The sequence below is a fragment of the Frankliniella occidentalis genome, unplaced genomic scaffold (assembly GCF_000697945.3).
Source record: "Frankliniella occidentalis isolate FOCC.00 unplaced genomic scaffold, Focc_3.1 Scaffold268, whole genome shotgun sequence".
Classification (NCBI taxonomy): Eukaryota; Metazoa; Arthropoda; class Insecta; order Thysanoptera; family Thripidae; genus Frankliniella; species Frankliniella occidentalis.
In genome coordinates, this window is record NW_026267394.1 from 229474 (window position 1) to 242033 (window position 12560).

Genomic DNA, 12560 nt, shown 5'->3' on the forward strand with positions numbered 1-12560 from the left:
GGTACACTATGAATAGTGATCAGACTTTCTTCAGTCTTTGAGTCTAAACGTGTACTACAAGCAAGTTTAATGGGAATTGCTTCGTTAGCAGAAACTGTTAATGTCAATAATTCAGGAACTTCTCTCGTGACAACTGCAGAACAAGCAAATAATAATAATAAAATCAATAACCAAATCACATCACACACCAGTAATTACTCAGAAAAGAAAGATTCTAAACAAATTCTTATACCTGATTGAGGCTCAGACAGCAACAGAGTGGTATTATCCAAACTTGTTTTTCTTTTGACAATGAACAACCTCGTCCTTGAACAACCTTCGCTCTCTTCATTTAAAACATCTGTTACGCAATGAACAAATTAGATAAGTTAATTTAAAGAAATAACATAGGATTAATTAACAGTTTACCTTATAAAGTTAACTATTATAAACTCTTCAAAGTCAGCTTACCTGACTGTGATGTGCTTTTGGGAGGGGAACTATTGAAGTCTATATCAGTAGATTTAGGAGTGGGCAATAGTTGAGTGCCACAACTTCAGTTAGTTTTAAGACTTTTGATGCCTTGAGTCTTTGGGTCTGACCGTGAAACGTTTGCCAGTTCACTTGAAAAGACTTTGTTTCTAGTACGTCTGAGAACTGCCAAAAATCAAGAAATAATTATCAGTATTAAGTTGTGTAATATTTAGTTTACAAGAAGAACTTACTGTTCAAGTTATCATTACCTGGTTGCTGTTTACTCGGCAACAACAAGGAAGTGTTACCCAAACGTTTTCTAGCTGTGACAATGCTGGTTACGGGCTTGGAATCAGTTTGAACTCTCTCCTTAGTGGAAACATCTGTAACAGAATGAAGGGATTAGCCAAATTAGAAGGAATACCAGAAAATATTAACATTTGACCATCAAAAATAGACTGTCCTGCAACACTTTAGTTTCAGTTTACCTTGTTGTGATGACAGCTCTGTTGTGTTTGCTGAAGGTACACTCAGTTTATTATTAGTTGTATCTGAAGAGCATCTATCAGCCTCACTTTCAATAGTTGGTGGGATTGCAGTGCTGCTTTTGGTGTTCAAGCCAACTGCTTCACAATCCAAGAAAATATTAGATTACTTGTTTGATTCCTTCAGTAGTCTTAACATGAAAATAATATAAAAACCGCCTTTACCTGACTTTTGTTGTGGAGAAATATTGAGAGACTGGTGTAATATATTTCTAGGTTTGCTACCTCTAGACTTATGTCTACCAGATTTGAGTGACTTCATTCCATGTCTGTTATCACATACATCCTTTTTTAATTTCTTGGGGGAAGATAGAATGTTTTCCTTATCTAGTACTGTAGCTTGTGAGGGTGAAGGACCTGTAAAGTAGAGGGAACACGTATTATTCTCATTGGCAATACAAGTTACAAGAAAGTTCACTTACCATTGAGTCAGGTGCTCACCTTCAAAGGTTTCCAACCAAGATCTGACTTTCTTATCAACTGACAGGGAGACAGAATCACGCACTTCTTTCACAAAGTTTGGACTAAGAACGTTTACTTCTGATCCTGTAAAGGACAAAGCATCATGTTCTATCTCTGTGACTTCTTTGACTCCCTTTATTGGATTGGCATTTTTCACTGTCTTCTCCCCCTGCTGGTCCTTGACTTCTTTCAAATTCTTTTCACTCAGCTTGCTTTCTTTGGATGTTTTCTCCATGTCTCTCCTCTCTTCAATGACCTTCCCGTTATCCTTCTTTCTTTCTTTCACACTGTTCTCTTTCCTCTTGCCAGTGACAGTCTTCCTGATCTTCTTTGTTTCTTTAGCAATGTCCTTGTCTTTCCTCATCCCAGTGACATTCTTCCCATCCTTCTCGTCTTTCCTCCCATCAGTGACATTCTTCTCGTTCTTACTACTGTCTCTGGCCTGTTCCTCATCATCGCTTCTCCCTTCGTCAGCACTCTCTCCAGTACCTGTAACATAAAGACAACAACGATTAATTCGACCTGTATTCTGTCAATCTGGTGAATTGGCAGAGAATTGAAACACCGTCAGAAGGATGAATCACATACCATTCAAGGAATTTGGAATTATATTTTGTTGTTGGACTCTTAAAAACATCACTTTGGATCTAGTAGATACATTTTGAGGTCCAAACATGGTGACATAACAATAATACTTCACCTGCAGAAAAGAGGAAAGAAATTCATATGGTTAATACAAATAATAATTACTGGAGAAGAGTTACAGATGATAAATGAAAATGTTTGGTGTTAACAAACACACAGTACCCTAACCCTAACCTAAAGCTTTACACAAATAATGGAGGAGATATGCAGCTTTAACAAAGTAAATAGAAACCTTTGAAAATAAAACTTTAGAAATAATGCTTTTCTTTTAATTTCTTTCTTCTGCAGTCAGTACAGCAACCAGACCCCACAAAATTAGCCATTTCAACACTGTGCTCACAGCTGACAGCCTTTCTATTAAAGAAGAACCCGTCGGGTGGATAGGCTGGATACTGCATATAGTCAAGTGACTGTACATAGCCCCTTTACATGGGTAACGGCAAAGAGTATCGCCGTCGCCGCGGTATCTTTGGGTGACGATACCCCGCGCACAGACGTCTTACATCTGAGCAGAACATCCACAACATACTGTTAAAAAAAAATTGCCGGGATATTAAAGTCAAGGACATTAATTAATGTCTGAAAGGCAAAACAAAATACTAGTTTTTTTTTGGTTTTGTTTAACAATACAGTGAAAAACTATAAATACAGAAAACGTGATAAAACAAGTGCTACACTTACGACATTGTTATTGAATGCAAAGCCAACTTTCTGACTTGCAACACATTTTCTTTGCTCATAACTCCTTGCCTAATTTATAGAATTAAGTTTTGACTTCACCCAAAGATGCGCATTGATGAGTAGATATTTCTGTACACAATAACTCAGTTTGTGACGTAAGTGGACTTACGTCACTATGCTGGATTGCCACAAAGTTGCATCAAGGCATTTGGGGCGGCCTTCAGATGAGCGCGTAGCCCATTCTAAATTTCTTGTCGCCAAGTACAAAAAGCCCTAAAGGAAGAGAAATATTGGTATAATCGATGCATAAAACCGAAACTTGACCTTGGCTAGCGAGGACGGAGAATTTGACTCACCCGCAGGGCTGTTGATGGTAGGCGAGCACATGGTGTGTAGAGGCGACAGGGCAGCAAACGAACAGGTGATTCCTTGCTGGACCTTTCTCACAAACTGACCAACGAACCGTTCTTCCGGCGAGCGTTCTGGTCGTCCCAGCGAAAGAATAGGGTACCCTCTCGCACCTTACGGAAATGCTTCGAGAGCGACAAGGAAAGATACACTATTCTCTCGCTGGGAAGACTATCGGCAGCGGCTCGGCTCCAGCCGATTTCCGGGCGGAGTCGGGAGAGCGGCAGGGGCAGGTAGGCCACCAGTCCCGCAGCGGTGGCGGGAGGGAAAAGATTGCCGAGCTGGCAGACGCTCCGAGGCTTGGCGCGTGACAATATACGGTCTGATCGCTGGGGACGCGAATGGACACCCCTGAAATCCAGAGCCCTACACCTGCAGCGAGCGGGCTAACTGGGCGCCTTCGCCCGCTCGCCGCCCGCTCGCCAGGGAACTGGGCATCTGGGGCATGTGATGCTCTCGCTCTACTACCAATGCCTACCTAGCTCGCTCGCAGCAGGCCTCTGCCTGGATGCCTGTCCCAGCTGTTGGACCGTCTGGATGCTGTGGATGCGGGTGGATGCACCTGGGTCATAAACCAGGTGTCCTAGACGTCGGTAATAACGTCTAGATTTTGTGGATGCACCTTATTGATGCTGCGTAAGTTGGCCAAGAGCTCCAGAATAGCGCCTGGATGCCGGGGATGCCAGTGGATACACCTGGATGCTATCGTCTGAATGGTGTAGATCCACCAAGATGCTGGGGTAGTTCCATCAGACCTCCAGAATACCGCCTGGATGTCAGGGATGCGAGTGGATGCACCTGGATGCTAGACCAGGGGCCCTGGACGTCGGTAACTAGACAGCCTCAAGAGGCAAACGCGGCGCGAATTTTGATACAATGCAAATTTTGTTGATGTCATATGTTGACATATGTATCATTATTCGCGTCGCTCGCTCACTCGCCATCTTTGAGTAACGCTTTTATCAAAATTTTTAAAGTTGAGTTTCAATGACTAAATTTTCATAAGTAACTTATTCATCATTAAGATTTCTTGACTGACATTTCAAGAGTGAAAGTCTATCATGGAAATCACATTAGTGGAACTTATTCATGTGAGTAAGTTTTCATCAGAAAGATGTCATCACTTACTTTTTATCATTATTTTTTTGGACCTACATGAGTAAGATTGTTTTTAGTTTAATTAACCTTGGCTACATAAAGTATGTGTCAGTTTAGTGGAAGCGTTTTTCTTGCTTATCTTACTCATGTACCTATCCTGGTAGCCCTTGTAGGTAGTCCCCTCATTTTACACATTTGTCTTGCGGGTTGGCCTACCCATTCTGTGTTAGGCGCTTTTCTCACTTTGTGATTCAGTTATTTTGTGTTCAATGATATTGAAAGTGTTGCCCAAACAGTTGTTTTGTGTCAAAAATCTGGACAATGTTACACTTCAGTTGCCAATGTTTTTGTGTTCAATGCAAAACTAATTTTCAATCTTCCCAAAATATCAGTTACTACAACTAATGATAATGTCTTGAACTATCTGAGTATCATTCATCATGTGTACTTCTTGATGTAAGCTGTTTTGTAGAAAATACCCATTGTATTATGGGCATTGAAATCTTTCTTTAAGATAACAATGCAGACAACAATGTCCTACACAGATTATTGTTGAAGTTTCAAAAGGAAAATAAATTTTCAGTATGGGGGTAAAATTTACAATGACTCCCATACCTTGCTTTCTTTGTGTTAATGTAAAGTACCAAATTGCACAGACGGTAAATGATGACATCATAAAAATGTGTGGGACCTGTCAAACTGAAGAGGTTTTCATAAATTTTGTGAAAGTATTGGGAAGTCAAGTCGACTGTCACATCCTTGTTGAAAATCATGTAAGAAAATACGCAAAATGTCATTTTTGCAAAGGAAGTCTTGCATATAGTTTCAGATGCTTATGTGCAAAGAGGTTGATGCAAAATGCCCAAGATACTCAATGTATATAAAAAAAAATTAACATCAGAAAAGGTAACGATGTGAAAATGTAAAATTAACCTTTTTTAAAAACTACTATGAAATAAGGTTGAAAATGAAGTTACAATCATTGATAATGACTTACAGGCAACATGAAGAAATAGACATTGTATCAAGATAGAGTTATGCTTCACAAGTGCTGTCAATATAAGTCAGAGAAAATTGTTTATCTAAATTTGTCATATCATCATTTTTGAATGAAAGAAAACATGTGATACCTCCTAAAGAAACCTCAAGTCACTTTGTACAGTGATTTTATTTATTTTTCTTCCTTTTACGCATTGAATCTTTTTTTAAAAACAATCTTCTTTCCTCATGTGTCATTTTTTTAAGGTACCTTTTTTGATAAAGTTTTTGCCTTTCTCTGTTTTTTTCTATGTTCTTCTCTCTGTAAGATTTCATATACAGTCTTCTCTTCAGTGTCAATTGACATTGTTTACATGTGGTTTTAGTTTCTGTACTACAATTTTGACAGCGTCTTTGTTTTAAATCGTTGTTTGTTGACATCTGAAACATACAATTTTAAGAAACAAGAGCATTATATAACTTCAAGAAATAAAAGCTCATAAGGAAGAATTTCAAGAGTGAGGTTTATTTTGTATTGCAGCAGTGTGTGTTATTACAAATTTGCTATTCTTTTAAGCTTATGCAAGAATTTTCTTCTTAGCCTAAATCGAACAGACTTTTTTACTGAATTTAATCTTTCTAAAGTGAGGTAACTGATTAGACATAGATTTTTTTTATCAGACACTCGAGAGAGTGCAACATACAATAATCCCAGGGCAAATTCAGAAGTACCAGCATCTAAAATGACAGATAATAAACTTAACCCTTGGGACTTATGAATTGTACATGCCCAGCATAAAGTTAAAGGTAGTTGATAGCGAGAACACAAAATTCCATTCTTGTACCAACTAGTTAGGTGAGGAACAATTGGAACATATTTTATCTTTAAGTCATGAAGTACAACAGACTCAAATTGTACCAGAACACACATTGGTAAAGATGGTGGTTGTTTGTTCTTTTCATAAATAATGTGTCTCACAATACCAATAGCCCCATTAACTAAACCTCTAGAAATGTTGAGATTTTTGCGCAACATAACTTTAGAATTTTTTGAAATATACAGAACATTGACAAGACCATCAGCTAAGTCGTCTGATGATAAAAATGCAACCTTGTTGTTATTTTGAGCCTTAAGAAAAGCTATTGGTTCATTCAAGTCTTTCAATCTGCTCATATTGAGTTCAAATGCTCTTTCATTAGTGGATGTAATATACAATGAATTTTTAAAGGTTTGTTTTTCATCATTGCTTAAACGATTGATACATCTCTTGCGAAAAGATAAGACATCAGCTTCAACACACCGTCCTACACTGACTCTTTTCAAAAACTCTACATATTCTTGGTTTGCAAACCGATGACAAATGTTTAAGATGAAAACATTGGTAATCTCGTTCAAAAGTAATTTACCTCTTTCAAGTAAACTATTGTTTTGAGAATAAATATTTGTCTCACTATAGAGGGGTTGATCACCAATTGGGCAAAGCTGGTTATAATCTCCAAAGAAAAAAACTTGGAGGCCTCCAAAAGTTTTTGAATCATCAGTTAACTCTCGACATCTTTTTTCTAAGCAGGCTAACATTCTCAATCCAACCATAGAACATTCATCAATGAATAAGAACTTTAGGCCTTCATGTTTTTCTTTAAAAGAATGTAGGTCAATGCCGCTAAGTGAATCTACATTGAAGCCATATCGACCTAAAGATAAGAATGAATGAATTGTATTACCGTTTACAAGTTTTGCAGCAACACCAGTTGGTGCTACTACTTTTACAGCTGAATGTCCTAAGTTGTATTGTAAATGTTTTACACACATTTTAAGTAGATAAGTTTTTCCAGTACCAGGCATTCCTTGCACTATACAAAACTGTGAAGTCATCACCTTTTTGGTTTTACGGTCAATAGTTAATGAAGAAATAAAGTCAAATACTTTTTTTTGTTCATGATTCAATAGTTTAACATCATAGTCTGTTTGGTCTTGTTCATAAAAGTAAGTCTTTAACATTTCATTAACTGATTGAACTGTTTCAATGGTAATTTTACCTGATAACTTATCCCATTGATTTTTTTGGGACGTTTCAATATCTATATTCTTGTGTACATTGTTTGGGTTAAAGTTACTTAGCACACTTTCATTATCTGATAAGTTTTTTGAATGTTGCATACTTTTTTCTGAATCAGAATCAGAATCACTACTACTCTCAGTGTCAATGTGATCTATTACCTGGGTTTTATTTTTGTTGATAAATTTATGAATGAGATTGTCTGTGTGCATCATCATTTCCTCATTCACATACTCAACATCATCAATCATTCTCCATGGGTAAAATATTTGAGACATGTATTCATAAAAAGTAGCTTTGTTTTCATTTTTAACAGGTCTAGGGAAATATCTAACAATGGCACCCTTTTTTTTTCTGTGAACCCAAGACCCTGATAAGATTTTGTAATATTTTAAGAGCTCAAATAGGGAAAGTTTACCAAATTCCTGAGGTCTTTTTGAGTACATCTCAATTAGATTACTGTTGTTAAACACAGAACTTACATTAACCCAATCTATGCATCTTAAGTTAATGACTACAAAATCTCTTGAGCTATGATAAAATTTATACCCCATTAAATAATGAAAAACTTCTTGGGCACAATAGTCTCTATCTCCACAAGATGATAACAGTAATTTCCTTATTGCTTTTTTGCAAGGGTCTGCAGCTTCACACTTTTTTTCAATAATAGCAGACAAAATCTCATTGTAAGATAGTGATTTAGGCTCTGATTTTGATGCGTACTTTGCAATGTATTTGTACACTATACCTTGACTAAGTATAGGTGAGACATCTATGTTTGATCTCCATGTTTGCAAAATCCATTCATTGTACTTGTTGACAAAGTTATCGTTTCTGGAAAACATAATATCAACAACTTCATCACCTTTGAAAATTAATTCTGGTTCTTGAACTAAATCTTTTGGGAATCCGTATCGACATGTTAATGTTTTGGTTTTGGATGTTTTCCTGAGACAATGATCTTTACGACATTTTGTATGCCTTTGAAGGTAATTCACTAACTGCGACATGTCATAGTCAAAGTCGTCAATGTCATCTAATGACAACTGACATGGATGTATCATTGATGGTGTCAAATTAACATCAGGGTTATCACATGATATTAGATTTGTGTAGTATTCTAGAACAGTTTTTTTTTCTTTGTCTGTCATACCTTTTGTGATTTTAGGTGCATTTTTAAACCAAGCGAGGCCATGTACGTGGATTGAGCCCCTGTGCTGGAACTCATATCGATACCAGATATCAGTTACATTGAAGTGGTTTTTAAAGGATTTTTCTAAAAAAAATTTTGACCTTGCATAGAAAAAACTATCTGCTATTAAAGAATTTTTGGATAGTAAATCGGACTTTTCCTTAACAGACAATGATTTGACATCATGACCAAGTAATCTATACAAATCTGGCCATTGAAAATCCGCGCTACTCAGTGTAAAGAAAACTGTCGGTGTACCTATTTGGTTAACCATATCCAACAACTCTCCACATCTTGACTTCCAGTAACTTTTTGTTGTTCTCAATCGTGAACCAAAATGCATGACTTGGTTAACCATAGCTGGATTTTTTTTCAAAAAATCTTTAAGTTGTATAACAGACATTTTAGAGAAGAAACTATTTTTTTTCACGTAAATATTTCCTATATTCAGTGCTGCCCACCTCATTTCACTATTCATTATGAAGTATCGGAATCTTTCATCTTGAGCAAATCTTTGATCTTTGTATAACATTAAATGTTTGATGTAGTCCTTTAGGTGAATTTTTTTTTCCCGTGGCATAGAAAAGTCTCCTTTACCATAGGGGTACAAATGAGGAAAAGCCATAGATAGAAAACCTGGTGAACTAAATTCATTTACAGGAGTTTTACCTATAGAGGGCCAAATCAATACCTTATCAATTGACTTTTTGAGTGATGAGTTTAAAATATCTGGTACATCAGTGAAAGATAAATTAATATCATCATTTTCATCTTGATCCGAATCATCTTCAGAATCAGTGGCATTATTTGCTTCAGACAGATAGTCACCTAGTGTTTTTGTATTATTGTCTTCATCTAAAGTTTTTAACTGATTGTAAACATTGTCATTGACTGGTAGTAAGTTTACTCTTTCATAATCAATGACTAGGTCTGAATAGTTAGGATTATGCTGTTTCAACCATAATAAAGCGTTCAAAACCTTATCTTTTCTAACAACAAAATCTTGGAGGAAAATCTTTTCATGCAATTTGACAATAATAACATTATTCAGATCAGCAACTAAATGTGGTAGCTTATCTGCTACTTGCTGAACATCTTGTGTAAAATTTATCACATGGCCTTTGTATTTGTATTGACATGTTTTAAAGCGGTATAAAGACATAACCGTATAAATTCTTGCTATTAGTTGTTTTTCTATGTAACTTAAGCCCAGAAGTTCCTCTGGTACAGACAGAGGATCCATGTCGTTCTGCTCAGTAAACATTTTACAATCGGCGCTACATTTAGGTTTTGAAAAAGATGATATTATTTTTTTTTGGTGACAACTTTTACACTCAAACCATGTCAAACTTTTTAGAAAGCAATTGAAGTTGTATTGTTCAATATCTAAAGGCCCATTTGGATCATAAGGTATACCTGTACGTTTTTGAACCCTTTGATTATACCTTCTTTCTCTATTGGTTTTACGCAGTAATTCTTTCTTATTGTTAGTCTCCAGTGTTCTCTTTTTTTGCATTCTTTTTCTGGCTTGTTCTCTTTCATGCTTTTTTTGTAGGTCATTCATTTTACTTCTTCTTTTTCTTTGTCTTTCTTTGGCCCTTTCTTTCATCTTATTGTCTCTATCCTATAGTAAATAAAACAAGAAGTACAAATTAATTGAATACATATATTTCATCCTTATACCATGAGATAACAACACTATGTGTATCATACGTTTACACTTTTTTAAGATTTTTTGGGATGCCTCGAAAACCTAATCTTAAAGTGAAGCCCTTTCATTCCTCGGTATTGGAAATATAAGCCCTTTTCCGATTTACATTTTTCTTTCAATTTGTCAAGCATTCCAATCATTTCATGAACTACAATTTGTGGCATATGTACAAAGCAATATCTATCTGGAACATCACTATCTTCAAGTCGTAACCGTATTGTTTTTCCTTTTGAAGTTTCAACATGTGCAATTTCTTCTATCTTATAAAATTTTTTTCTGACTAAATTTTTAATTGATTTGTAAGTTGGAATTTTAGATGCAGCATGATTTAAGGCATTTATTTCTTCATCGCTTGAAGACTTTTCCTACACAGTTTAACAAAATTGTAGCAGCATCTTGAATAATTTCAACTACAGCTAGCAAAAATTTAGATACTTAACGCACATACCTCATCTGAAGATTCTTTCCCGTCATCAGTTTTTGATTTTGATCGCTTCCTCTTCTTTTTCCTTTCACCTTTCTCTTTCTTTGACTCAGAATTTTCTTTGTCTTCCATATCAGTTTTAGACTAGGATATTGAAAATACAGGATTTATCAGTTTACTTAAACTTTTAAGGCAATTTATGTGTCATAGGAAATCATACCTTTTCTGATTTTCTTTTCATTGTCTTCTTTGAGTTATCTTTGGAAGTGTGATCGTTATCTGAGGACTTCTTTGAGGTGTCTTTCGAAGACTGACCTTCTCCTTCTGAGGACTATAAAAAAAAAAAATTAATTAAAACTCTAAATAAAAAGATATGTAAAGAAATGTTCAGATTCTTACCTTCTTTTCTGTGTCAGTCTTGCTTTTTGTCTTTTTTGGATCTTCCTCATCATCAGAATCCGTGTCAATTGAAGTCTGAGAAAATGTTAAAAAGTTGTACTTGTAACAGACCAGTTCAAATCACTTTCTTAGATGTAATGTGATGACTAAGGTACGCTTACAGATTCTTTATCTTCTTCTTCGATAATGTTTCTTGGCTCTGTTGGAGTTATGTGACATTGTTTTGGAAACTGTTCAGCGAATGATGTTTGGGAAAGAACGATAGATAGCCAACCCACAAATGCTATGTGGACGTCATATTGAAGTTCAACAACCTGATGATGGGATAGTTATAATTGTATTTTGTTCATGGAAAATATTTACTGGGCTGTCAATGATAAACTTATTTGTTTAGGTTCAAAAAGAGTGGTAGGGAAAAGATTAAACATACCTTTGACATGACAAGGGATACTATTGCCCCTGATTGATTGGAAGATGAAGATGGCAATGTGTAGGTAGATAATTTTGATAGGCATTCTGATTTGATCTACAACAAGTACATTGAAATAATAATTTGGTTGCAAACAAGAACACTTGAAGAGTCAGGAAATTGATAATCTTACTGTTGTGATTGCTTCGTAGTCGATGTAAATTTGTTTGTAGTATTGACAAGGTATGTTCACTGATACGTTGTTATCCAAATTTATCCTGTGAGTGTGTTCATACGCCTAAAATTATAAAGAATATGTAAGTTGTTTGTTTTGAACATCACAATATAAGGAACACTTTTTAATTTATGACTTACAACCATTGCATCTTCAAAAACAGTTGGTTCTTCATCTATGAAACTAAAATTGAAAGTGAAATCACAATCGTTTGCCTGCAATGAACCATAAGTTTTAAGAATGTATATACTTGTTGTTGATGTTCTTTGGACTGTAATTTGACAAATTGAGTCAAATTTGACATCCCAATGACATCAAAAAGAGACATTGATCATTTAAAGGGGGGTTGGATTTTTTTTTTATGCAGTTACATCAATAATGCATATGATAAAGAGACTGTATGTACATATTACATTGTACATATTACATTTTACATTGAGGGATACTAATTACTCACCGTGTGATCCATTGTAAGAAAAATGATTGGGGAACTTAAAATTTTGAGTGTTAAAAAAAAATGGTGCCTAGAATATGAGTCTGTTGAATCTGGTTACTATAGTCACAACAATATGATAATTGGAACCCAAAGTTATTGTTTTGTTGTGTTGTATTGTTCATGGTTCACTTCGAATAAGTTTTCCTGACTGTATTCTTACCTCTATTGCCTGGTCCTGTCCTGTCGGCTGTGCGCTGTTGAACTTGAATGTTTAACCTTTGTGAGCTTCTATAGCCCCTGTTATGTAGGCAATATCGTGCACGCAGTGAATCTGTGTAGTGCGGGTTGGCCTATCCTTAGGATCGCAGGCGTTGTGGTCATGTAGGCGGGGGCCCGTTACCTCTAAACAAAGTATCTTTAACCA

At 35.8% G+C, this 12560-nt stretch overlaps 2 protein-coding genes across 2 annotated transcripts; both read right to left on the minus strand.

The window, feature by feature from the left end:
• Positions 1–250: 250 nt before the first annotated feature.
• Positions 251–3725, minus strand: LOC113216371 (uncharacterized). Its single transcript, XM_052273386.1, has 7 exons — positions 2049–3725; positions 1440–1949; positions 1164–1355; positions 942–1079; positions 723–836; positions 451–636; positions 251–340 (listed from the first exon to the last, which is right to left on the minus strand). The coding sequence occupies exons 1-6, from the start codon at positions 2134–2136 to the stop codon at positions 536–538; spliced, it is 1143 nt and encodes a 380-aa protein (XP_052129346.1). The 5' UTR covers positions 2137–3725; the 3' UTR covers positions 251–340; positions 451–535.
• Positions 3726–5823: 2098 nt separating this feature from the next.
• On the minus strand, positions 5824–9765 carry LOC127750839 (uncharacterized). Its single transcript, XM_052273385.1, has one exon. The coding sequence runs from the start codon at positions 9763–9765 to the stop codon at positions 5824–5826; it is 3942 nt and encodes a 1313-aa protein (XP_052129345.1).
• Positions 9766–12560: the final 2795 nt, after the last annotated feature.